This window comes from Carassius carassius, chromosome 39 (genome assembly GCF_963082965.1).
Source record: "Carassius carassius chromosome 39, fCarCar2.1, whole genome shotgun sequence".
In the NCBI taxonomy this organism is placed as follows: Eukaryota; Metazoa; Chordata; class Actinopteri; order Cypriniformes; family Cyprinidae; genus Carassius; species Carassius carassius.
The window spans coordinates 5,103,907-5,131,879 of NC_081793.1; the positions used below are offsets into that span (position 1 = coordinate 5,103,907).

Sequence of the window (27,973 nt, forward strand, 5' to 3'; positions counted from 1 at the left end):
AGGGGACCAGCGCAATATTATACGGAGAGCTCTAAAGTCACGAGTGTGAAGTAAACTTTATGAGTGAAAAGAGCGCAAATCAAACACAGCATTGCGGTTGTCTCTCCGTGCATCTCTCAGAAATCAGAGCTTGGCAAGGATAATATCACCTTTAATAATACATCAAACACGTTCTATTGTATATTTTCAAAAGGCAATGCTTTAAACCTTAGGCTACGATATGATATGAAAGAATGGATTAAGCACAGCGCTCACAAATCAAACAGCCGCGCTGTGCATCTCAGTCTCTCAAAAACCAGTTCTCAACTTAGATATGGATACATTTTCTACTTGCCCTACGTGTTTGCATCTTTCTCTCTGCTTGCATGATAAATATTATTTTAGAAATGAATAATTATTTTAGTTTAACACGGTATACTTATTCAGTGATAACTCTGAAAAAAAAGATAGCCATAACAGTCTTACTGTTGTACGATGTTGTATCCGAATGCAGATACGAAAAAATTTGTGATTGTTACAGACACAAATACAAATACAAATACTGGCTGTTTCATTAAAAATTTAAATATGTAATTTCATAATAGTTTTGATAATTTATATATGTAATTGTTGCATAAGGCTATGAATTATTAAGCATGTATTGATAAAATTTTTTATTCAATTTAATGTCTTTTCATTTACAGTAGCATGAACCACAAGTAGTCGAGTAACTCGAGTATTTTTTAAATAAAAAATCGACTAGTAGAAATTAGTAGTCGTGCAACCCCTAATATATATATCCATCCACCAACGTGTGATTTGGCTAGTCAACACTACAAAAGACAACCGACATTAGTCAGCTTCAGTGGTGCAGATGGAAAAATGTGTGCCGCATTTATTTTCAATGAAAATGAAGAATATGATAAAGAAAAAAGTTGAAAATGAGGTATCAGGTAGGGTTAGGACAGATGTAGGGTGTCACTGTCTGGTGTGCAAAATAAAGTGCACAACGAAGAAGTATAATCAAGAGTTCTTTTAATAATCCATAGTAGAGAAAGGGCACAACCAAACACGAATCCAAACATCAATAGCAGAAATAGGAAGGAACAATGCAAAACACAGGCTTTAAATATTGATAATGTAATCAAGAAGAACAGAAACAGGTGTGGAGCTAATTAATCAAAGAACATGGAAACTAACTAGGCAGGAAAACAGAAAACTAAACCAAAATAGATCATACATGTGACATAGGGAGGGCTTTGTTGTACCAATAAAGTGGCATCCATTTAATAGTAAAAATGTTATCAGTGTAAATAGAATCTATAGCTATTTGCACTAAGTGTAAACTGGGGGGGTAGTTGTAGACTAGAGTATGACTCCTAACCTTAGGGTTGTGGTTTCGAGTCCGGCAATATCACGAAAGGCACTGAACCCCCAACTGCTCCCCGGGCATAAATGGCATAAACCGTTTCAAACGATTAAGTTCGATTTGGTGAACTGGTTCAAGAAGATCCGGTTACATCGAATGATTCGTTCGCAAACCGGATATCACTAAACTGCAGGGAACGCACTCACAACAGACACGGAAGAGAAGACAATGCTGAATAAAGTTGTAGTTTTTGCTATATTTGGACCAAAATGTATATTTGCGATGCTTCAAAAAATTCTTACTGACCCTCTGATGTCAGATGGACTACTTTGAAGATTTTTTTATTACCTTTCTGGACATGGATAGTAAACCGTACATACATTTTCAATGGAGGGACAGAAAGCTCTCGGATTAAATCTAAAATATCTTAAACTATGTGATGAACGGAGGTCTTACGGGTTTGGAACGACATGAGGGTGAGTTATTAATGACATATTAATAACTGGGGTGACTAACCCTTTAAAGTGCACGTAGAATTGACGTGCTGTTACATTTCTGGAGAGGTGCACATCAGGCTGCGCCATAGGCTATACGTGCTACGCACAATCACTTCGAATCAGAAGTATAAATCAGCCTTCAGTGGGCGGTTCTTGGGTGGAAAACACTGTAAATGGATCAGACATTTGTATAAATGCCATTAGTAAGAAGTATTTTGTGTGACACTAAGCAGATGTTTAATTCATGTTGGCAAGAAGGTTGGGAAAGTGGATTAGTTCAGGGGAATGTTTTTTATTTTTATTTTCAATTCAATTCAATTCAAGTTTATTTGTATAGCGCTTTTTACAATACAAATCGTTACAAAGCAACTTTACAGAAAATTATGTTTCTACAATATTTAGTAGTAGCTAGTAGTTTGTGCACGTTTGACAGGATTTTAGAAAAATAAAAATAATAATAATAATAATACAAGACGTAGTCAGCTAGACGATGAACTATCAATATTATTAATTAATAGTTATTATATGATGCAGTCACACATGTAGCAATAATTGTTAGTTCTGTTTGTTGATTCAAGGTTAGGATCATCTGGGGTCCTCTGAGGGGTCAGCATCATCTCTTCTCAGGTGTTCTGGATCCAGACTGGAGCTTGTGTAAATCCTAGTTACCACGGGATGTAAATCCCGTGGCAAAACATAGAAACAAAATAGAGACATCATTAGCATAGCTGCTGATCCAACAAAGTAAAATTAGTTTAACCCAAGCTAACGAATGAAAATGCACATTTGATCAGATGCAACTACACTCACAATTTAAAAGATACATTATTCGTATGCTTGGCGAAAGAGATGTGTTTTTAATCTAGATTTAAACAGAGAGAGTGTGTCTGAACCCCGAACATTATCAGGAAGGCTATTCCAGAGTTTGGGAGCCAAATGTGAGAAAGCTCTACCTCCTTTAGTGGACTTTGCTATCCTAGGAACTACCAAAAGTCCAGCGTTTTGTGACCTTAGGGTGCGTGATGGGTTGTAGCGTGGTAGAAGGCTAGTTAGGTACGCAGGAGCTAAACCATTTAGGGCCTTATAGGTAAGTAATGATAATTTGTAACTGATACAGAACGTAATAGGTAGCCAGTGCAGAGACTGTAAAATTGGGGTAATATGATCATATTTTCTTGACCTGGTAAGGACTCTAGCTGCTGCATTTTGGACTACCTGTAGCTTGTTTATTGATGAAGCAGGACAACCACCTAGAAGTGCATTACAATAGTCCAGTCTAGAGGTCATGAATGCATGAACTAGCTTTTCTGCATCAGAAACAGATAACATGTTTCGTAGCTTGGCAATGTTTCTAAGATGGAAGAATGCAGTTTTTGTAACGTTGGAAATATGATTTTCAAAAGACAAATTGCTGTCTAATATAACACCCAGATTTTTGACTGTAGAGGAAGTAACAGTACATCCGTCTAGTTGCAGATTGTAATCTACAAGACTCTGTGTAGTGTTTTTTGGTCCAATAATTAATATCTCTGTCTTATCCGAATTTAATTGGAGAAAATTATTTGTCATCCAATCTTTTACATTTTTAACACACTCTGTTAGCTTAGATAATTGGGAAGTTTCATCTGGTCTCGTTGAGATATATAGCTGAGTATCATCAGCATAACAATGGAAGCTAATTCCGTATTTTCTAATAATATTACCAAGGGGCAACATGTATATTGAAAATAGAAGGGGACCTAGGACGGATCCTTGTGGCACTCCATATTTTACTGATGATAAATGAGATGACACCCCATTTAAGTAAACAAAATGGTAGCGATCGGACAGGTAGGATCTAAACCATCTTAGAGCCTGCCCTTGAATACCTGTATAGTTTTGTAATCGATCTATGAGTATGTCATGATCTATGGTGTCGAACACAGCACTAAGATCAAGTAAGACTAGAAATGAGATGCAGCCTTGATCTGACGCAAGAAGCAGGTCATTTGTAATTTTAACAAGTGCAGTTTCTGTGCTATGGTGGGGCCTAAAACCTGACTGAAATTCTTCATACAGATCATTTTTATGCAGGAAGGTGCTCAATTGAGCAGACACAACTTTTTCTAAAATTTTAGACATAAATGGAAGATTTGAAATAGGCCTATAATTTGCCAGTACACTAGGATCTAGTTTTGGTTTCTTAATAAGAGGCTTGATAACCGCCAGCTTGAATGGTTTTGGGACGTGACCTAAAGATAACGACGAGTTAATGATATTGAGAAGCGGTTCTTCGGCTACAGGTAACAATTCTTTCAGTAATTTAGTAAACATGTTGTTGGTTTAGATACAGTGATAAGTTTATTTAGCTCTTCCTGTCCTATTTTTGTAAAGCACTGCAGTTTATCTTTGGGTGCGATGGATGAAACTGAAGTGTTAGACGCTGTAGAATCTACATTCGCTATTGTATTTCTAATGTTATCTATTTTATCAGTGAAGAAATTCATAAAGTCATTACTATTTAACGTTGGTGGAATATTTGAATCAGGTGGCGTCTGGTAATTTGTTAACTTAGCCACTGTGCTAAATAAAAACCTTGGATTGTTTTGGTTATTTTCAATGAGTTTGTGTATTTGCTCTGCCCTAGCAGTTTTTAGAGCCTGTCTATAGCTGGACATACTGTTTTTCCATGCAATTCTAAAAACTTCCAAGTTAGTTTTTCTCCATTTGCGTTCAAGACTACGAGTTACTTTCTTGAGAGAGTGAGTATTACTGTTATACCATGGTACAGTACGTTTTTCTCTAACCTTTTTCAATTTGATGGGGGCAACAGCTTCTAATGTATTAGAGAAAATAGTGCCCGTGTTGTCAGTAATTTCGTCTAATTCTTGTGTATTTTTGGGTACAAATAGCAGTTGAGATAGATCAGGCAGGTTATTTGCGAATCTTTCTTTGGTGGCTGGAACAATAGTTCTGCCCAGACGGTATGGCTGAGACATATAGTTAATATCAGTTATACGCAGCATGCACGATACAAGGAAATGGTCTGTAATATCATCACTTTGGGGTACAATATCTATAGCAGTAAGATCGATTCCATGCGATATAATTAGATCTAGTGTATGATTAAAACGATGAGTGGGCCCGGTGACATTTTGCTTGATTCCAAAGGAGTTTATTAGGTCAGTAAATGCAAGTCCTAATGTATCATTTGCATTATCAACGTGAATATTAAAATCTCTCATGATTAGCGCCTTATCAACTGTAACTAGAAGGTCTGAGAGGAAATCTGCAAATTCTTTTTGGAATTCTGTATACGGCCCTGGTGGTCTATACACAGTAGCCAGAGCAAGAGATACATTAGATTTATTTTGCATGTCTGACAGTGTAACATTTAGCAGAAGTATTTCAAAAGAGTTAAACCTGTATCCTGTTTTCTGGGTAACATTGAGAATATCACTATATATTGTTGCAACACCTCCTCCACGACCAGCCTGACGGGGCTCATGCTTATAACAGTAGTTTGGTGGAGTAGACTCATTTAGACCAAAATAATCATTTGGTTTTAGCCAGGTTTCAGTCAAGCAGAGTACATCAAAACTATTATCTGTGATAATTTCATTTACAATAACTGCTTTGGGTGTGAGTGATCTAATATTTATGAGCCCAAACTTTAAAAATTGTTTTTGTTCATTTACTTTACATTTTTCTGGTTTAATTACGATAAGATTTTTTCTAGATCCTACATTATATTTTGACCTCACTATTCGGGGAACAGACACAGTCTTAATAGTTTTTACAGCGCAAGTACTTTTATCATTTAAGCGGGTGGAACAAAAATCATAATAGTTATCTGAGAATTGTCTTACTAGTCACATGGAGCGAAGTGTCCTGGAGATGTTGTCAGAGAGCAGCTCCGCTCCGATTCTGCTGGGGTGTAATCCATCAGCGCAAAACAGCCTAGGACTCTCCCAGAAAAGATTCCAGTTATTAACAAATAGCAGTTTCTGTTCTTTACACCATGACAACAACCATTCATTTAAAGCAAAAAGTCTACTGAACCTTTCGTGTCCTCGTCGATACGTGGGCAGTGGTCCTGACACGACGATCGTCGCCGCGGGCGTCGTGCTGCGAACCGTCTCGATCAGGCTGCTGAAGTCCCTCTTCAGCGTCTCCGTCTGCCGCAGCGTGGTGTCGTTAACCCCGGCGTGAAGCACGACCGCTCTGGGGCTCTCGTCGGCCTTCAGGATCGCGGGTATCTGCGCAGAAACATCGAGAACACGAGCACCAGGCAAACAATGAGTGTGCACTTTTATTTTTATTTTTGCAGCACAATAAGATAGATGTTTATGGTGCGGAAGTCAATGACAGAATGAGCAAGTGCTGAAATTATATAATTTCTGTCTGGAATTATTTAACCATGAAGCACTGTATGCAGTTTTCTGCCAGCCCTACTTCATGCGAGATATAACTGCTACATAAATCAATGAATATATGAATGATCATATCGATGAACGATTATATTGTTGATGATGATTCATGATGAATATAATAACTAGATTTTTACATTTTCTGAAAGTGTAAATTTTGATTTCCTATGCAGAACAGACTTACTACTGTGAGGAATTTTGGGTGTGTTGTGTTTTTGTTGTTGTTGTTGTTGTTTTACACAACCATTCAAAAGTTTGAGTTTGGTAAGATTTTCAAAAAAATTTTAAAAGAAGTATAATATGCTCACCAAATACAGTAAAAATAGTAATAATGTGGGATTTTATTAGTGTGAAATAACTGTTTTCTATTTAAATATATTTTGAAATGTAATTTATTCCTGTGATGCAAAGATGTACTTTCTGCATCATTACTCCAGTCTTCAGTACGAGATCCTTCTGATATCATTCTAATATACTGATTTGCTGCTCAAAACAATTGTTCTGATTAGTTAGTGGTTTGCTTAAGTACTTTTCCTTTTTTTTTTTTTTTGCTAATGAAAATGCTTTATGTGGGGTAAATAAACCTTATGACATGACTTACACTTATCTATTTTTGTCATTCAGATCCACATATCAAAGTTAGTGGTAAGAGGGACAATGTGAAGGAAGCCAAGGAGAAGATCGTGTCTGTCCTGGACACCAAGGTGAGCATGTCAAGTCATATTGAGTGATTCTTATTTGTTATGTCACTGATGTTTTTTCAAAATGCCTCATTCGTCATCCCTGTCATTCTTGGTTGCTGTAGTAGCTGGATGATTTGGTTTTAGGACAGCTGTGACATTTGAAGCAATGGAATTTAAAGATCCTGAGAGGAAATATGTGGAGCCTGACATCAGGAGCTCTGCATATATTTATAAGGAATGAATCATGACTTAAATCACATTGGGTAAAAGGAAGACAAATGCCATTGCATGATACCATTGGGTGACTGTGAAGCCACTGGGGGTTCAGGAGCAGCTGGCATCTGTGGTATCTGCTTTATCAAAACATTAGAGATTGTTATAGAAATTATATAACTGATTTCAGACTATATCCATTCTTCTGGTAATTTGTGCCAGACATAATGCAGAACATCCACCAACTCCAACTGAAGAGTTTGTTGTAACATCACTATATATTTGTGAGGTAATTCCCTCACATTTTTTATGTGAAATGGGAAATCTATCTGTAGACTTGATTTAATGAAAAACTGACTTGGCTGTAGCTGATGGATCTAATTCAGATTGTTGCAACATTAATGAACCTGCTCAAAGGGACGGGATCTTTTTTCCTGTATTTAAAAGTGAAGCAATTTTGTTCACTTTTAAAATATGTTCAGTGTTTTAATATTGAAAGTGCGAGCAACTTCCTCAGCTCAAAAAACACTGCATTTATTCTAGGCACAATTAGCCACCATGAGCAAACAGGGCATATTTTGAATCAGAGACCAAGCAAATATCACTAAAAGTAAAAAAAATAAAAATTCAGTAAAAAAAAGTAATAATGTGAAATATCTTTACAATTTACAATAATTGTTTTGTATTTGAATATATTTTCAGATGTAATCCCTGTGATGGCAAAACTGAATTTTCAGCAAACATAACTTTATTATTATAAATGTTAAAGTCAATTTTGCTGCTTCATATTTTTGTGATACATTTTTTAAATCAGATACTTCTGATATATATGGGAATGCTATTGGACAAATAATGGCATAGAAACTACACCTTTAAACCGAGATGGCTATGGTACAGCAGTTAATACAATCCGACTCTTTTGTTTCCTCAGAGCAATCGCGTGACTCTAAAGATGGACGTCTCACACACCGAGCATTCACATGTCATTGGCAAAGGGGGGAACAATATCAAGAAGGTGATGGAGGACACGGGCTGTCACATCCATTTCCCTGACTCCAACCGCAACAACCAAGCTGAGAAGAGCAACCAGGTGGGAATCTTACTTACCCAGCTCATTTAAACATGTCCAGAAAAAAAAGAGAAAATATAAGAAACTGCTAAAATTTGTGCATAAACAAAAAATTATGCCTATTTTAGGATCTGTAGAATCCTTAGCAATTCAGCACAATTTTTCAATTACATACCGTGTATGTTTGTTTTACTTTGTTATTATTTTCAGTATGCTGTAATACAGTATTTTTGTATTTTGTATTATCATAAGATAATTGCATAAATGTAACTGCAATAATGAGAATGGGGGTATGATTGATTGATTTCATATAAATCATGATAAATGTCAAAAATCGTTCTAAATGTTCTAAAAAAAAAAACTAAAACTAAATAAATCGGTTGGTAATAAAATAAATATCTTATGCTGCATGTTTTCGATTTAAAACAGTATTACAGATTTAAACAGTAAAAAACTGTGCTTTTGTGTAATATTATTACAATTGAACATAACTGTTTTCTGTTTTATTATAGTGTCAAATGTAATTGTATTCCTGTGATGTCAAAGCTGAATTTTCAGCATCATTACTCCATTCTTCAGTGTCACACGATCCTTCAGAATTCATTCTGATATGCTGATTTGATGCATGATTAAGAAACTTTTACTTATTATTATCAATGTTGAAAACAGTGCTGCTTATTGTCCGGATTATGCTTTTGTAACATTATTTATGTAAGTCCTTCCTGTCATTTTTGATAAATTTTATGCATCCAATAGAAGTATTAATCTCCTTAAAAAAAACTTTAGGATGGAAGAGTATATGCAAAAATAATAATATTATTTAAACTTATAAATTAGATGTATATTTAAAATTACATTCTTGTTATTTTGGGATGAAACATGACTTGGACATGTTCTTGACAGGTTTCTTGAGATATTCACTCATAATTTTCATATCAGGTTCTGGGGGCCTGTTTTGATTTCTTAAATGAGTTTATGTGTAACTGAGATACTGAATGCTTGCATAATGTCTGTAGCCTAAGGGAGAATTAAGACTGAGCCATAATTGGGTGTGAGACGGCTTTTCAGACTTGATGAAGTGGGGAATGTGGAAATTGAATAATGTCATGGCTCTCCCTCAGTGTGGGCTCATGTGTTGGGTTCAGAGTGGCTGGTACTTGCTGACAGGTGAATGAGAGCCAGTCAGGCTAGAATGAAGAAATCTTACCTCCTAGTGGTGCTCACATGATAGCATTTGGCAGACGAGTATTTTTCATTCTTAAGGGATTAGTTCATGCAAAAATGAAAAATAATTTACTCACCCCCAATTCGTTCCAAATGCATTCCTTTGTTGTTGTTTTTTTCCTATGGAAAACAAATGAAAATCAAATAAAAATGTCAGTGGAAGAGCCTGTTTGACTTGTGCAGTATATTCATTCATCATGTCATATGTTAATATTTGTTTTTATTGTTTTAAGTCATACCAAATGATGTACTAAACACCACTTGCTTTACTTCAATGAACATGTGACTTTCTTGTTCCTTTTTCTGCAGGTGTCCATAGCTGGCCAGCCAGGAGGAGTGGAGGCCGCCAGAGCCCGAATTCGGGTAAAAAAATATTTATAATATGATAAAGGCAGAAAGTAGAAGTGGGAGGCTGTTATTTATCTTGAGGAAGTTGACAGCTACAGGGGTTGTTATCATAAATGATTTTTTGGATGAGATAAACACATTCCTCAGCATCCTAGCAGTCATCCTGGCAACACAACAATCAGCATTCATCTTTCTCTGATGTTTCTACAGTAGTTGAGAAAATGCTGCTTGAATCAGAACTGCTGCCCTCTGTTGGAATTGTAGTTTCAATGGCATAAACACCTTCCTTTCACAAAACTGTACATGCAAAAGCCTTTTAATATGATAAAACATGATGAAAAAGAAGGTTGTAAAAAGCATTTGACACTCAAGGTCATGAGTTTTACTTATAAGAGCAACTTTAATTATGGTGGGATGCGAAACACATGGTGCCAACTGAAGCTGGTTTGAAACTGCAGTTCTAGTGATATCTGGCCGGGTGTCACCTGCGTGCTCCTGCTCCATCCAGACTCTCTCCTCGGATTTCACCAGCACACGTGCTTCCTCCTCAGAGAGAACCAAGAAAAACAAGCCAAAACATTCGAGCACAGTGGGCTTCCTAAGTGTTTGCATAAAGACTGAGCCCCAATTAACTCAAGGACATTCTACACAAGAAAGATCATAGATCATGACCCACTTTACTATTGTTTCACAAAGCAATTTGTATAAAATCAGTACCTTTGAAAAACCCAGGCTGCTCCATTTTTCATATCCAAAACATATAACGTTCTGTGGGTGAAATGTACATTTGAGGGAAGGATGTTAGTGGGGCAGCCTCTCTTCCTCATTCGCGTGACCAGAAATGCTGGAAATTCTTCTCTTGACCACCTAACCAACTTTTTCCACTTTTCTCTCTTCAAAAGATCTTCACCCACAGTCATATTGGGCCATTACACCCATGTAAATGGTATAGTGCGAGCCTAATTCTCATACACAATCTCAAGTCAAAAGTTTAGTCTCAGTATCAGACCAACTTGTTGTTTGTTTGCAGATTGCTGCTTTAAATTTTTTGTTGTTGTTATGAAACCTGACAGGTTTTAGTCCTTCCATTAAAAGTGAAGGGAACCACAAGTTAAAATATAGAAAAAGGTTTTTAAAGACGGCTTAAAACAAATCCATTAGAATCAAGCTGTTTAATCTAAGTCTTAGATAAAGTCTAAGTCCAAGATAGGGATGTCTTATGTCAATGAGAAGTTACAGTGTCAACAATAAAGAAAAGAGAAAAATTATATTAACTTTTTTTATTTTAATTTAATTTTTGGTAGTTTTGGTAAATTGTCCATTTTCAAGAAAAGCTTAAATGTAAATGACTTTTTATTTATTTATTATTATTATTATTTTACAAATAAAAATCCTTACATTTTGGGGAATTACATTACATTTTACAACCTGAACTAACCTTGCCTTGTCATAAAAAGTTTTTTTTTTCCTCTAAAAAATAATAATAACATATTATTCCAAACTTAAAGGCATAGTTCACACAAAAATGAAAATGCTTTCATAATTTACACAACGGCTACAGTCAACTGTTTGGAATGACATGAGTGTGAGTAAACAATGACGGTAATTTCTATTTCAAGGAAGTTTTATGAAATAAGGACAATTGTATCACCCTGACATTTTTTACGTTATGGTCCCCTGTAACTATCAAAATGTATTTTAATTCAGAAATTAAAAAACATCATCATAGAAGAGTTGTATTCAACATTAAGCATCATGTCATTGACCCACAAGCAGAGTGCTTGTATTACATGTTTTTGTATGAAACCGCACGTGTTTGGCCATGTCTCAACACACGTTTAAAGTTTAGCCTTGCTTCCTCAGAGGAACTGAGTTCATCTCGCTCTATGGATGCATGTTGTCTATGAAAACAGAAAGCAAATGTAGAAGTTACTGATTCCACAGAAAGTCAAGAGAAGAGCTTAGACTTCTTGTTTGTAAAAGATCGGAATACAGTACTCCAAATTCCTTATTATCAATAAGCTGTCACGTTCGAATTAAGGACAGGAAGCAGTTGCAATAGTGTTGCAAGTAAATGATGTTTATTAGAGAAGTATTGCCAGGCTGGGTTGATGGTGGGTGATGCAGGGACCTCGATGCGCAGGTGGGTGATGGTGAGGTAATGATGATGACTGGTAATTCCAATAGCGACCGAACAGGAACAAGACACAAACGTAGCTGAGCAGATGGAACACAGACAAGAATCACGAAGGGACTTTAAACAACGATCTGACAAACAAGAGACGAAAGACAGGGCATTAAGTAGGCTGGTGGAATGAGCTGCAGCTGCCGCTGAACACCCACTTAAAACAATCAACATGACGTAACATGAGACGAGCAGGAAACGGTGCATTCATGAACCGTGACATAAGCAAAACAAAAGCACAGAAGATTTTTGTTTGGAAAGCTTCGCATAGCCTATGCATAAGCCTTTGCTTAAAAATAAGCACGGTTATGTTTTTAATAGCTGAAAATGAGTAGAACCATTAACAAAGATGAATGGTTGAAATTCCAAAGCTCACTTCATGATGGATACCGTGCTCCCAACTAAAGTTGAACCTTAAAATAAACATATCCTTATCTAAAGGGAGAGTGACTGTCCCAACCACATCTAAAGGGGCAGAGAATGTCTTTCATTTTGGCCCCCGGTACAGAACATGAGGGTTACTGGAGCCCCCGAAGCATATGGGACTGATCAGAGCCACATTTTTAAGGCTTGGCCATTCATTCTGTTTACCAATTCAGTTTGGCAAGGCACTGTTTCCTGGGCTTTTGATGACCCTAAATCACAGTAGAATGATGGGAAATATTTGCTTATTCCGCTTTGTTTCTAAAGACTTCATGGCTTGAAAGTCGGCCAAATGCCCTGCTAGCAGTAACTGTAATTTTTATCAGCATTCATTCAGAGAAAATCATTATGCGCACAACTGATTGTACACTGTGTGCATTTACAGTCAATCTCTTTCTTAGCTGTGGCTATAGTCCCAAAATGCAATCTTGTTCACAGCTAAGCAAGAGTTGATTTTTTGAAGCCTTCAACCAAAAATGAAAATTTACTCACCCTCGGACTATCCTAGGTGTAGATTAGTTTTTTTTCATCAGTTTTGGAGAAATTTAGTATTCCATCACTTGCTCACCGATGGATTCTCTGCAGTGAAGTGGTGCCCTCAGAATGACAGTACAAATTCATCAATGTGTTTTAACTCTAAACCATCACTTTTGGCCAAAATATAAGTCCACAATATCCATAATAATGCTATAAGAAAGCAGCAGGTGTAATGCACACAAGCTGTTCGCTTCGGAGATGAGCGACAACATCATTCTGCTCCATCCAGTTCCTTCAAGTGACTATGAGTTCAACGCACACTTGGAAGCTTATGGTGCTGGCGGTACGGCGCTTCAGGCAGCACTACCCCCCTGTCGTGCTGCAAGTGGCCAGTCCCCTGTGCGCCTCAGCACTAAAAGAGCATTTCCCTGATAGAGCAATTTCTCTAAAAGAGCTTACACGGGTGCATCTTTTTAAAGATGCCGTTTCACCCGTGCGTTTCTGGACGCGGTTGTTACCTGGTGACGGGTGATGGTCACGATTGCTGCCTCACGTGTCTGGGCATTAAGCACGCTGAGGTGGCATTCACGAATGAGTCATGTTCCCATTGCGGGAAGATCTCAGAGCTGCGAGCCAGGCTATGTTTCCTCCAGGGGGGCGGAGCTCCATTGCCTTGATATAGTGCTCGTCCTGGTGGCTGCCAGGTGGAGGCTATTTCGAGCAGTAGCATGGGTGGTTTGAGGATTATAGTGGTGGCAAACCCCTCAGGGAACCAACCCTCCAGGGCCCACCACTCCTCTAGCACCTCCGATCCAATTGAGCAGCCAATGGAATGTGCTGGGCCCTCTTCAAAGAGCGTACCAGCAGTATCCAGCGGGTCTCTTCCCAAATACCAGCTCTCTGAGGAAGATTAGGCTGTGCTGCCGCCCTCCGGGATGGTGGCAATGCCTGAATAGGATCCTGAGATGATAGCTATGCCTTCCTGGGCCGGTAGGTAGGGCTCAATTGGAAATATCCACTGCATCCCGAGCCTTCCAAACTGAATGATTGGTTACTTGGGGTGGCTCGCGCTGGTTTTCAGCACCCCACCATAGTGCCTTTCTTCCTGTACGGTGGTGCAGCAAGGGTGTACATGGGGGTCCCCCCCAGTGGAGTGGCCGGTTGCGATGCAGTTGTGTCCTAATGCCACCTCCACCTGACAGGTCTGTAGGTACTCATCTGGCCTGTCCAGCGATGCTTATACAGCCTGTGGAGAAGCTGCCTCCACCTTACACTCTACGGTGTTACTGGAGGTGCACCAGGCCAAGGCACTGAAGGACTTGCACAAGGGTGGTCACGACCCAGAGGTTCTCAAAGAACTCTGTACTTCTACTGACCTCGCGCTTCGAGCGTTTATGTCACTGCGTGGTCTCTTGGCTGTGTGGTGTCCACTATGGTGGTCCAGGGGTGCCAAAAGTTGCTGTGTCTGGTCGATATGAGGGGTGCCGACAAAGTTTGGTTTCTTAATGCCCCTGTGTCCCAGACCAGCCTCTTCGGTGACCCTCTGCCAATCTGTGGAACCATGTAAGCATTGCACCACACACTCAGACCCCTCTTCGATCAGCTCACAAGCTGCCAGATTTGGGACCCTGCATTCCACCTCTCTGCTCCACTGTGGGTACGGTGGTGGTTCCATTGGTCCTGCTTGCTAGGTTTCTGGGTGCCTGGCTAGTGCTATCCAGCCCGTCTCGCTGGCTTTGTTGGACCATCAGCCTCGGCTATGCGATTCAGTTCACCCGGCGTCCCCCCAAGTCCAGTGGTGTCCACTTCACAATAGTGAGGGCTGCCGATGCTCCGGTCTTGCGGAGCGGAGGTCACGAAGGATTGGGTTTTACAGAACTTAGTTCATTGTACCAAAGAAAGGCGGTGAGTTACGGCCAATCTTGGACCTGCGAATTTTGAACCGGGCCCTTCATCGGTTACTGTTCCTGCTACTGTACTTTCATGTGTCGATCCTTTCATCCCACAGACCATTTCTGAGGTTTTGCGTTAGAAGGACAGGCATATCAGTACAAGGTCCTGTCACACATAAACGCTGGCACAGACGTGCTTATTCGGATGTGGAGCTATGTGGAAAGTTACGAAAAATGCTGTGCAATCAGCCACGCGAAATTAGTTCGTGCGCACTCAAAGCAAACTTCCGGCAACACCGCAATGACTTCATATTTGCCAGAAATATGACAGAAATTAAGTATTTAAGAAAAATAATTTTATTTTAGAGTACAACTAAAAAATTTCACTACTAATATTTAAGTTGTATTTTTTTGTTTACAGACGTTAAAATATGAAATGTCCATAAAAATGTGAAACAGGCTCACTCCAGTGAACTGTAATCTGTGCTGATGTGTTTTGTTGCAGAAAATGCATTCATGATCCTTCCGTGTGTCGGTGAGAACGGAGCACAATCCAACACTTTTTTTTTGAAAAGCAAAAGAAGCAAAGCAGAACTATCTAAAACAGTTTGGAGACGAAAATAATTGTGAAATAGGTAAAAAAAAATAATAATAAACAGATGTGTCTCATTTTAAATAAACAAACAAACAAACAAATATTCAGCAATATCTTCAAAAGATTTCTGATCTTTGGCAAATTTTTCTCTAAACAGAGATGATACGCCAAGGAAATATTGCGAATTTTGTTATGTGGAAATGTTTAAATCTTGTAGTGTTACAATTAATCCTGCGTTTGTGCCCTGCTCACCCTGTACATTTGAAATGCTTTTTACAAACCGTTCCCCGAACGAAAAAAGTGCAGAGTTCAAACGCAAATTTAGCTGCAGCCAAGTGACTTTGTGCGACCCACCTTGTTCCATTCTGTGACCCACAAGTGGGTCGCGACCCACAGTTTGAAAACCCCTGGTCTATACTACTAGGTACTATTACAATATTGACTGGGTTGAATAGAATGGCATTACTAAAAAGAGACTAAAATACCATTTTCATTGACTAAAACTAGACTAAATGTCATCAGTTTTCGTCGACTAAAACTAGACTAGACTAAAAAGACTAAATGTGACTAAAACTAATAAAAACTAAAATGACAGCTTCACACAAATAATAGACTAAAACTAAAATTAAAACAGGCCGCCAAAAACAACACTACTGCCACCTCCTCCTTTGGAGTCGGAAGGTTCTGAGGTCACTTTCCAGCACCATTCATATTCCTGGCCTGCTCAACTGTACAGCCGATAAGCTGTCTTGAGCTACGCTTCCGGGAGAGTGGCGACTCCATCCCTGGATGGTCCAGCTGATTTGGAGACGTTTCAGATCTACTCAGGTAGACATGTTTGCTTCTCCAGAGACCTCTTACTGCCAGTTGTTCTACTGTGGGGCCTTATTGGCCCACTCGGGCCTGGTTCCCTGGACTTGTGCTCCTCGCGACAGCCCCTCCCTGACAGATTCCTCTGAGGAAGGATCTACTGACTCTACGGATCTCCAGACCTCTGGAAACTTTAAGTCTGGTCCCTGGACGGGACGCATAGGTTCTAGGTGACCTACCCCAAGAGGTAGTTGACACCATCACTATGGTAAGAGCACCGTCTACGAGACACTCGTCTTGCCTGTTCGTTGAGTAATGTTCTTCTCATCAGGGGAATGCCGTCTCTAAGCAGCCATCACCCGGGCTTATCAGGCACAGGGTGTGCCCTGCCCATTCAGGTTGCGTGCTCACTCAACTAGAAGTGTTGCATCCTCCTGGACACTGGCTTGTGGCGCCTCCCTGACAGATATCTGTAGAGCTGCAGGCTGGGCAACCCCCAACACGATCGCTAGGTTCCATAGTCTTCGTGTAGAGCTGGTATCCTCCTGTGTTCTCACTTCAAACGGGTAGTGGCACTGAGAAGCCCTAACTTGCTCTAACTTGCTAAAATGTACTGTAGACCCTGTAGAGCTTCTCTGTCCCCTTGGCAGCCAGATGTGGCAGAGCAGAATCCTTAAGAACCGGTAAAAGGCTGGGTTTCATATTCGAGACCTAAGTGGATCCCATATGTGTAAAGTCCACTGTATAGCTTCAGAGCCTGTATTTCCCAGGCAGACTTCTGCCATTTCCAAGAGGGTTACAATCACCTCCAATTTTTCATATGAACCTAAATGGATGTTCATATGTGTATCTGTTTAGACTCTCATTCTGACGGCACCCATTCACTGCAGAGGATTTAAAAAATAAAAATAATACTTTTAGGATTTTACATGTGTGCATTCAATGCAACTCATTTTTTTTACAAGGTTTAATCTGTTCCTGCCCAGGCTCCTGTCTTTTTTTCATAGTTTCCTGTTTACTCTATTCTGTCTCTTTGTATTAAAATGTTTCAAAAGCCTCCCAAGAAAGAAATGGCCATTTGAACCAGATTGGGTCTGTTGGTGGTTTACCCATAATCCTTACCCTGCCACCAGCAGAAATCACAAAATTGATATCCATCTAATAAATATAATTCAATATCGTATACATTAACTGCTGGGTTTTTTGGTCTTTTTTCAGGAGCTGCTCCCACTGGTGTTGATGTTCGAGCTGCCAGTCATAGTGCAGCTGAACCCTGACCCCAGCTCTCCTGCCATCCAGCACATCTCCCAGACATACAACATCTCTGTGGCCTTCAAACAGAGGTCCAGACTCTATGGAGCAACAGGAGTGGTGCGGGGCTCACAGAATAATACTGCAGCCGTGAAGGTGAGACATTCATAAACATGTATATGGGGCAGGTTATGTTGTTTTTTCGTGGGAATTGAACCCACAACCTTTTGCTCTACTAAAGCAATGCTCTACCACTGAGCCACAGGAGGGTTGTGAAAATTTTGTAGTGAAAGTGTTTCTGAAAGTGTTGGTTATTTATATTGTGTAAGGTTTTTGTGGCTATTGTTTTTTTTATATAATTTACATTTGTTTCAGATAGTTCTCTTAAAATTACTAAAACTAGAAACAACAGACTAAAGATAATTCTGCCATGACAAATCTCAGAGGGATTGGCATGGTAAGACTTGCTAGACTTGTAGACTTGCTACTGCCAGTACATCCACAACATATATTGCTTCTGCAAATATAACATGCATTAAATAACCCTATATCATACAGCTGGGGAAGGTGAAGGGTTTTTGAAGCAAGCTGCACTGCTACAGCAAGCTCCAGTCATATATTTCAATGTTGAGCAGCAAGCTCATTGGCTACCAATACAGGAGAGAACCAGTCAGCTGTGCCATGTGATAATCGGACTGCACTATCAGAGTTTCAAACAAACTGTATTTGTCATAGAATAAGACTGTTGGACTACTGAGTGTGTGACGTTGAGATATCTTAGATGGGATACGTGTGAGATTACTAGAGTTTTTTTCTCAGGACAAAAATCTGAGAAGCAGATTGATTTCTATAAGAAAAATATCAGGGTTTCTGAGGGCTTAAAAGTCGTATTTCAAGATTCCACAAAAAGGTCTTAAAAGGGGCATAAGATGTTGCATGCATTGCTAAACATCTTTTTCAGTATTTTATCTTGTTTTCCAGTTCAAATATCTAAACATTCTAAAATGAAGATATATTTACTTGAGATGAAGATATGAGGTCAAAATTGTATTTGTTTGTTTATTTGTTTTTAAACAAGAACAAATATCTGTAAATGGGATATGAAAATGTATTTTCCATTTGAATTCAGTTGTTTTTCCTAAGTCAATTTGTTGTTATTTATTAATTATTATTATTATTAATAATAATATTTCATAAAATGTACCTTCATAGAACCTACAGAAACCCTGAATTTTAAAGGCATATTCCTGTGGGGTGATATGTTTGCAAGCATTTTCATCTCCTAAGGGGAACCTCCTCAGTAGCTCCAGAAAAAATCACAGTAAATCATCCAGCACAAACCTACACAACCTTGGATCTCTGTGTGTCTGTGGTGTTTGCCAGTGGCACTGAACTCTTTATGTTGTGCTAATGACTGCCGACAACACTTTAGACTGAGGGTCTAGTGTGGGAACCTTCTTCCATCTCTGGTCTTGAGGAAGGGCCTAGGGCTGGAGTTGCCCTGTGGGCTGCTGGCTATGCCTGGAATGTGTTAAGAGCTGGAATGAGGATTTATTTGCCAAAACCGCCTATGAACATGGCCAGAAAGGAACCCCATAAGAGCCCCTTTGCCTTTCCTCTCTTCCCCTAGTTTTATGGCGTGCTGAAAGAAACTCCCAGATGTAGGTCATTCCCAGATTTGTATATGCCAGATGGAAAAGCAAGAACATAAAGAGGTTCTTGTTTACTAAAATATGCTCCATTAATGTGAAATAAAGCAAATCTTTTTTTTTGCCTTTTTTTGCCTTTGTAAAGGGCAATTTTTATTTTAACCTTATTATATGTGTGTGTTGTCTTTTATGTCAAGTACCTTTTTATTACAATTACTTCTATCAATAAGAAAACTATAGACAATTACCAATAACATTTTATAAACAAAAGCCATCTTTAGACTGCAAATGGGCACAGAAGCTGCATCTGAAATGGCATTATGTTTGATAAAATCAAACCAAAACATCTTAATAGCATAAAAACAAAACCATGGAAGCTTGTTTCTACCACTAGATTAAAAAAAATAAATAATAAAAAGGTTATTGCAATCTCGCAGTTCTCGCAATTGCAAGAAATGAAGTCAGAATTGCGAGTTATGATTAAATTATGATTAAAATTATGATTAAAAAAAGTAAACTCGCAAATTCTGATATTTTCTTACAGTTGTGAGATTGTAGAGCACAATTCTGATATTATAACTGAGACGTTTCTGAGATGTAAACTTGCAATACCAAGAAAAATTCAGAATTTTTGGCAGAAACAAGCTTCCATAATAGTCTATAAACTAGCAATCGCAATTCTGAGAAAAAAAAGTCTGATTTGCTTTATGTAACTTAAAATTGCGACATATAGAGTGTGAAATGTAAACTCACAATTATAAGAAAAATCTGAATTGCGAGATGTAAACTCACAATTCAGAGAAAGTCCAAATTGAGAGATATAAACTTGCAATTGCAAGAATAAAAAATATTGTGTGAGATAAGAAGCCGAAATCTTTTTTTTTATTTTTTATCCCATGGCAGAAATGGGCTTCCATACAAAACAGTTACTGAAAATGCTGCAGTCAACACTTTTTGTTTGTGACAGTTGTAATAGATTAAGCTTAATTGTGCAGGGGCATTTCTTTGCCTCCTTACCTTGAATTTTGGAGGCAGTTTTGTTCATTAACAGTGGCATTTTTGCCATTTGACCCCGTTAATTTCCAACCCTGGTGTCGCTGCAGAGAGGCACGGCAGTGTTACTGGAGCACCTCGCGGGCAGCTTGGCCAGCTCCATCACAGTCAGCACACAGCTTGACATCGCACCCCAGCACCACCTCTTCATGATGGGCCGCAACGGAAGCAACATCAAGCACATCATGCAGCGCACAGGAGCACAGGTCCACTTCCCAGACCCAAACTGCCCGCAGAAGAAATCCACCGTCTACGTGCAGGGAACCATTGACTCTGTGTGTCTGGCTCGCCAGTACCTGATGGTGAGAGATTTTTTTTGTTCTTTGTTTCTCATCCCACAGCGTTTGTGCTGACATGAATTAAAAAAATTCCACACTTGCAGCGCAGTGACTCATTTTCATTTTACTGTTCTACTCTTGTTTTTCAGTAATAGGGTCAATGACATGATGCTTATTTTGTTTGTCCTAATTTATCAATTTATTATTAAATAAATAAATAAATAAGAAATAGGAATGATATCATAGAAAAGACCCCTGCAGACCCTCACGACTTTGTGTGAAGGTCAATAAATATCTTAAAATATCAGATAATTTGAAATTTTTATGAGAGTTAATAGCAATGCACTGAAATTTTTGCAACCAAAAATATTTGGCCAAAATTTAATTTTCGGTTTCTAACAAAACAATTTTAGAGGGCCAAAGTCATTAATCAAACTAATTTATAGCTTGTAAACAATATCATAAATATTACATAATGTTACATTTACTTTTGAAAAAACATATTTATTATATTTTTTATTTAAATGTCTATGTTTCAACAACTAACAAATGTGTGATTAAAAAGTTTTAATTAATATAATTGTATATATATATATATATATATATATATATATATATATATATATATACAACTTATTTTTATTTTTTATTTATTTTTATTTTTTTAGTGTTGATTTTTAAAGTTGATTATTTTTGGTTTCTTTTTTTAATTTTTACAAAAAATTTCTTCCAGTAAATAGCCATCTAGCAACTGCAAAGTAAACCTTAGCAACAACCCAGAACACCTTAGAATGCATTACGAATGTTGTCAAGCTGAATTTTGCATGAGGCGAGTATGTATTTTCTTCAAAAAATGTAAAGCTTTAGTTTCTCTCTACTCTCATCTAATTTCATCTTCCATCAAGCCATTACAAAAAGCAACTCTGGTTTGTCGAATTATGTGCTGGTCTTTTTTAAATGAATAGTCTTCAACCAACACAGAAGAATATTAAACTGTCAAAGGCAGGGGCACCAGAAGAAAAACCCAATTCTTTTGAGGAACACACAAGTGGAGAGCATTCCCTCACTCTGAAAGCAAAACAATTAGCCCTCCAGCACACTGTGGTCCTCTCTGGAGACAGATATCAGCCCGTCTGACCCTGCAAGTCCTGATTTAAACACTCATCTGGAGGCCGAGGGAAGACACAATACTCAAGAATAATTTATTCACAGTTTTTGGCTCAATTTAGATCCATTAAGGACATTTTTAGCATTCACATTTATGACTGTCATAGCAGGCTTCCCACCACACAAATAGGCTCTAGAACTTTTCCTGCACATGTAGCAGTTTCTTAAATGCCTGCGGAGTTAGCTGTGTCGGGAGAGGAAAAAGAAGGTCAAGGCCCAGTAAAATGAAAGCCTTACGTTTGGAGTATCTGCCGCTGTTTTTCTTTTCAACATGAGAAGTAGGTGATTTATCACTGCTGAATAACTGTAGCTTTGCTGCTTTAGGACATAGGCCAACAGAGTCCTTGAAACACTTAAAGTTCGACTTTATGAATGATTTACAAGGGTGCAGAAAAACTTTGTTCATTTCTTTCTCTCGCTTTCTTCCTTGTGCTTTCTGCAGGGCTGCCTGCCACTGGTGCTGATGTTTGATATCAAAGAGGACATCGAGGTGGAACCGCAGTGCATTACGTCCCTAATGGAACAGCTTGATGTGTTCATTAGTGTCAAACCCAAACCCAAGCAACCTAGCAAGGTTTGCACACTCACAGCCACAAACTCAAAGATATTTACATGAACTAAACCCAACCTTACTGTACATATGCAACATTTATCACATATGGTGGTGGATACTTTTGGATGTCACACTTTTTTTAAATTTCTTAGTGGATGTATAAAGTCAGTTCTCCTCAAGTTCAAAGGGAAATTCACAGAAAAATAATGTAACATTTATAACAAAATATTAAATGTGTGTGTGTGTGTGTGTGTGTGTGTGTGTGTGTGTGTGTGTGTGTGTGTGTGTGTGTGTGTGTGTGTGTGTGTGTGTGTGTGTGTGTGTGTGTGTGTGTGTGTGTGTGTGTGTGTGTGTGTGTAACATAAAATATAATGTAACTAACTTATAAGATAAACCTAAAAAACTGTTATAAGAAACGTGGTAGTGTCAATTTATTTTCACGGTAAATTATGATTCCAAAAACTTATTATATTAAATGTACAGTTAGATATATTACAGTTATATAGTTATTCACCAGATAAATGAAACTTATTGTCAACAAATGTACAAGTTTTTATCATAGCATTTTAGTCTTTTATCATTAAAATTACAATTATTTTTTACAGTGTGCATATATTAAAAAAAATTGTTTTTATATATTTTAAATAAAATGCTGCTCTTTTGAACTTTCTGTTTATCACAGAATCTTGTGTCAGTTTCCACAAAAAAAAAAAAAAAACTAATCGGCATAATGTGACACTGAAGATTTGAGTAATGGAATTACATTTTAAAATAAATTACATTTTAAAATACATTCATATAGAAAAAAAAACAAGTTTTAATGTTTCACAATATTAAAATGTTTACTATATTTCTAATCAAATTAATGGAGCTTTGGTGAGCATAAGAGACTTTCAAAAAAATCTTACTGACCCTAGTAGTCCCAGTAGTCTAATATGAACATTTTTAAGTCTCCAGATTTTTGATGCCCCCATGTATGACACCTTGAATATTCAGATCAAGCATTAAGGCCTAGTTCTTTCAGAGGCTTAAAATTAAGACGCCTAGTCTTGTAAAGTAATTTATGGAATGGATAGGATTTGCGGGTGGTTTACTAGCAGTATGTGGAAAAACTGGGAACGCTTCACATCCTTGGTCATGGTCAAGAGTGAAATCTTATCCTGTGTTTTAGGCCGAATGGCAGCACTGTAAATTATCAGTCTTAGTATAAACCTCTGTTTTTCCATTTCAGTGATTTGTGTTGATGCCTCTGGCTTCTCTTCTTTCACTCTGCTAATAGATTGCTAGTGACTAGTATATACAGTACATGTGCTAAGAAGGAATTACTTTATAAACTCCCAATTGAGAGGCAAATATGAGGACATGTACAGTAAGTATAGCCACAGAAAATCTCCACTCTCAGATACATTTTAGTTCAGCAAGCTCAAACACGTATTCCATGAATTAAAGGGATAGTGATCAATATCATTGATCTTTTGAAATAAAAGAACATGATGTTAAATGAAAACATATACTTTATATACATTTTACTTTAAAACATACTGAAATCAGAAATCAGAATTTACTTCCTATCAAAAAAAAGACCATCTATTGAATCTAAGCAGGAGAAACTCCCAGACAACAAAATAATGATAAAACAACTAATGACTAACAACTAATGATAAAAGTAAAGTGCTGTTTCTTGCTGTGTGAAGCACCTTCTACTCTGCAGATCCTTTAACATCCACAATAAGTGGTCAATAATAATAAGAATAATGATGATTTAACTCCCTTTATAAGGAAACACCAAGTACATTATATTCATAATTATGCGTGGGAAAAATCACTTTGAAACTGACTCCAACAGCATTGTTCATCTGTGTGGTTATCGCTATAGTTTAAATTGAGAACGATTTTTACAACTTTATCATTAAAGTCATAGTCTTTGGTGTGAGCAGGCCTTTACTGTCTAGATGATTACTAATTATTCTATTGTTGTTGAAACAACTTCTGCTGTTGTTATTTTTTGAATGACACCAATCAGACACAGTATTAATAAAATATAGCAACTACTAGTGGATGGGAGCTGATTTCTAAACTGTAAATCTCTTTTGTCTGGGCTGTCAGTCAGTGATAGTGAAGAGTGTGGAGAGGAACGCTCTGAACATGTATGAGGCCAGGCGTTATCTGTTGGGTTTGGAGAGCAGTGGTGTATCAATCCCTACCAACAGCATCACCAGCAGTAACAGCAGCAGTCCTCCATCTGGCCCTGCTCCGCCTCTCAGCTGCCCTGTTGGCCTCGACATCCTGGCCTCTGCCGGCCTCGGCCTCACCAGCCTGGGTAAGAAGAGAATACATTTATTTTCCCATGGCTATTAAAGTACATCTAGTCTTCTAATCAACTTCTAAACATCCTTTTTGTGTGTGTGTGTGAGTGTGTGGACTGAAACTGGAGAACACTTCACAGTATTCAAAAGTAAAAAATGCAGGGATGTGGGAACAATACAAAAAGCAAGGGGGCATTATTATTAGGCATGTAAGTGAGTGCAAAGCATAACAGGATTACCACTTCCACTAACTACGTATGCCATTGCTGGTTCTGCCGACTAAACCAGTTTTCTTAGATTTCTGCATGGTCTTAAATTTGTAGTTTTACTGTACATGAGTTTTGCATTTTTTTTTCTTTGCACCAAAGATGAGTTAAAAGAGTAAAAATTAAGAGTTTCTCCCCCCCCCAAAAAAGTAGGGGGACTAAAATGTGACTAAAAGAATTTAGTCAGGAGTCTAAATCACTAAAATTATGTTAAAATTTGTTTGCAAAATTAACACTACATTAGCTGAACGAGCTTTCAAAAATGAAAATGTGCTACAAATTTACTCACCCTCAGGTCGTTCGAGATGTAGATGGGTTTGTATCTTCATCTGAACAGATTAGGAGAAATGTAGCATTCCATTACTTGCTCACCAATGGATCCTCTGCAGTGAATGGTTGCCGTCATAAAGAGAGTCCAAACAGCTGATAAAAACACCACAATAATCCACACCACTCCAGTCCATCAATGTCTTGTGAAAAGCTGTTGTAAGAAACAAATCAACAGTTTGGACTCTAATTCTGATGGCACCCATTCACTGCTGGATCCATTGCTAAGCAAGTGATGTAATGCTGAATTTTTCAAAAACAAAAAATTCATTTTAGACAGCCTAAGAGTAAGTAAATTTGCTTTAGATTTTCATTTCTGAACTATTTATTTGAGTGTTCAGCATATGTCTTATGTTGAAATTGTGTTTATGGTTTGTTGTCTCATATTTTTTGCCTGACCTGTAGGTCTTCTGGGACCTACAGCAGCCTCCATGACAGGACCTTCCACCAACTCCATTCTCAACGCTCTCAACAGCTCCATCAGCCCATTACAGACATCCACCTCTGGTACACCCATCCCCAATCTCTGGCCCAACTCACTGGCCAGCACTCCAGGTAAGGAGAAGACTGACAGACTTCCTCCACAAACAAACACATTATATGGATTCATCATCTCATATGTTCACACTTAAATTATCTTGAAATAAAACAGCAGTGTACATGAACTTGAAAGGGGATAACTTTGCTCCCCTTTAGTTGTGGTAGGGTCCCAGTCCACTTTACATTCACGTTGTTATTTAAAACCCAGTCTATTTCATTTTATTTTTTAATGTTGAAATTTTATTATATAATAGGAATGCTTCTCTACAGTCTCAGTCCACTTTACATTGACGTTTTTTTTTTTTTTTAGAATTCAGTCCATTATTCTATTACATTGTATTATATATTATATTTAATGTTAGAATTGTATTATACTATAGTAAAAGGTCTTTCAAACTAAACAGTTTTTTTTTCTTAGGTTTCTCATCGCACTTGATGATCCATCCAGCCACCCAGGCCACTCTAACCAGCATCTTGCTGTCAGGGGTGTCAGGCTACACCCAGAACACTCCGTCCCCTCCACCTGGTCTCGCCCCCATAGACGCCCATGTCAACGGAGTATCAGACTGCAGTAAAGCTGTGTCCTCCCTTAGTAGCAAAGTGAGCAAGTATTCTTTCACCATCATGAGATGATATATATTTATGCTAAAAATGTTATAAAATTATGCTAATGTTGTGTATATATATCTCATAGTCTTCTTTGGTATCCTCTTGACCAGAATATTGTGTGCATGTGTGTTGTGTAGCAGCCCAGCACCATGTACAGCAGAATGTCTTCAGCGTCTCTGGCAGATAAAGTTCTGACCGCAGCTCATGGTGACTCTGTACAGGAAGCCAGTCCCCACTGCCCTTCTGAACCGCTGTCCAGCAAATCCTGTCAAGACCAAGGTCTGCATTATCCACAGCTCCTTGTTATATCCTCATTACAAGACGCATTTCTCCACACTGCAAAAATCACTTTCTTGACAAGTATTATTTTTTTTTTCTTAGTTAAAAAAATTCTTAATATAAGATAAAACTTTTCTAATACTTTTCTAATACACTACCATTTTATTTTATTATTTTAATGTTTATCATTTATTCAACAAGGACACATCAAATGGATAAAAGTGACCGTAAAGACATTTATATTGTTAAAAAAAGATTTATATTTCAAATAAATTAGAATAAATGTTCTTTTGAGCTTTCTATTTATCAAAGAATCAGTTAAATCAGTTTAAAAAAGTTATTTAAATCCTAATAATGTTTCACAATATTATTTTTTTACTGTATTTTTGATCAAATAAATATATTTTATTTATTCATTTTATTGTTTTCCTGCAATTATTATTATTTTTTTTTTTATTTACTTTTTGCAACAACTACAAAAATCCTTTGTAGTCAGTCAAGTGTGATGGCATTTTCTGCAAGACTGATCCCTGACATATGTCAGAATTGAGTCATTTTATCTGGTAAATGCCAGCAAGCTTCATGTAAACTGCAATGTCTGTCATGTGAATCAACATTTCATGCATGCCACTTTCCAAGGCCACATTAATTGAAAGATATATTATACTCTCCTTTATTCGAGCCTAATGCAACCAGTGACATTCACCGCTGAATTATGTCAACCATTTGATTAACACTTGAAACAACTCCTCGACCTTCTCTAGATTGAAAGTGAGAATTTATTAACTTTGGTCAGTCTAATTATGGATAAATATAAACTCCATTCCAAATTATTATACCATTCCTTCCTGCTCTCTGAACGGGACATCTGTGGAAATACAAGGCCAAGGTTTCCCATGCTCCAGTGTTGTTAAATCTGTTTGAGTTGGCCTAACATCCATTTAGTCAGATGAGGTGAAGTCAATTCAATCTTGTGCTAGATTCTCTGATGCTGAGTGCTGCAGGAGTCCAATCTCAAACTACTCAACTGAAACGTTCAATATGGGGGCTTGAGGAAAGGATAACACTCTTTCGTCTATGTGTACGTGTGTGTGTTCAGGATCAGATACGTTCGTGGAGGTGGGCATGCCTCGAAGCCCCTCTCACTCGGGAAACAGCAATGAACTGAAGCAGATGTTGGCATCTTGCAAGACGACGTCAGGAAAGAGGCAAGCCCTGGAACTGCTTCAGGGCACCAAGAACTCCCTCCTACAGTATGAACACACACAATCCCTCAACTAGTCGATGTTAGAGTTAGCCACTAATGCAGCATGTGATTAAACATATTTGTTCTATTTATCTGCACTTTTACCCATCTAGTTCAGACTGTCTGTTGTCAGACTCTGACTCCAGTGCCTCGGAGAGTCCGGTGGCTGATAAACGCGCTCCAGGCAGTGAAAGAGCAGCTGAACGGGTCGCTCAGCAGAATTCAGACAGAATCCACCTGCCGCCCCAATCCCCCTTCTCCAACATCCAGGTAGTG

The 27,973-nt window shown here is 38.0% G+C and overlaps 1 protein-coding gene across 1 annotated transcript in view; it reads left to right on the forward strand.

Annotated features, from left to right (window-relative positions):
- LOC132121263 (protein bicaudal C homolog 1-like) overlaps window positions 1-27,973 on the forward strand; it is a 97,717-nt gene that overhangs the window by 49,089 nt on the left and 20,655 nt on the right. The window contains exons 4-15 of the mRNA XM_059530489.1: window positions 6,879-6,958; window positions 8,082-8,240; window positions 9,753-9,806; window positions 17,392-17,580; window positions 20,177-20,428; window positions 22,014-22,145; window positions 24,231-24,444; window positions 25,429-25,578; window positions 25,982-26,163; window positions 26,310-26,451; window positions 27,551-27,704; window positions 27,811-27,967. Of these exons, the coding sequence (XP_059386472.1) occupies window positions 6,879-6,958; window positions 8,082-8,240; window positions 9,753-9,806; window positions 17,392-17,580; window positions 20,177-20,428; window positions 22,014-22,145; window positions 24,231-24,444; window positions 25,429-25,578; window positions 25,982-26,163; window positions 26,310-26,451; window positions 27,551-27,704; window positions 27,811-27,967 (1,865 nt within the window). The remainder of the gene's footprint in view (window positions 1-6,878; window positions 6,959-8,081; window positions 8,241-9,752; window positions 9,807-17,391; window positions 17,581-20,176; window positions 20,429-22,013; window positions 22,146-24,230; window positions 24,445-25,428; window positions 25,579-25,981; window positions 26,164-26,309; window positions 26,452-27,550; window positions 27,705-27,810; window positions 27,968-27,973) is intronic.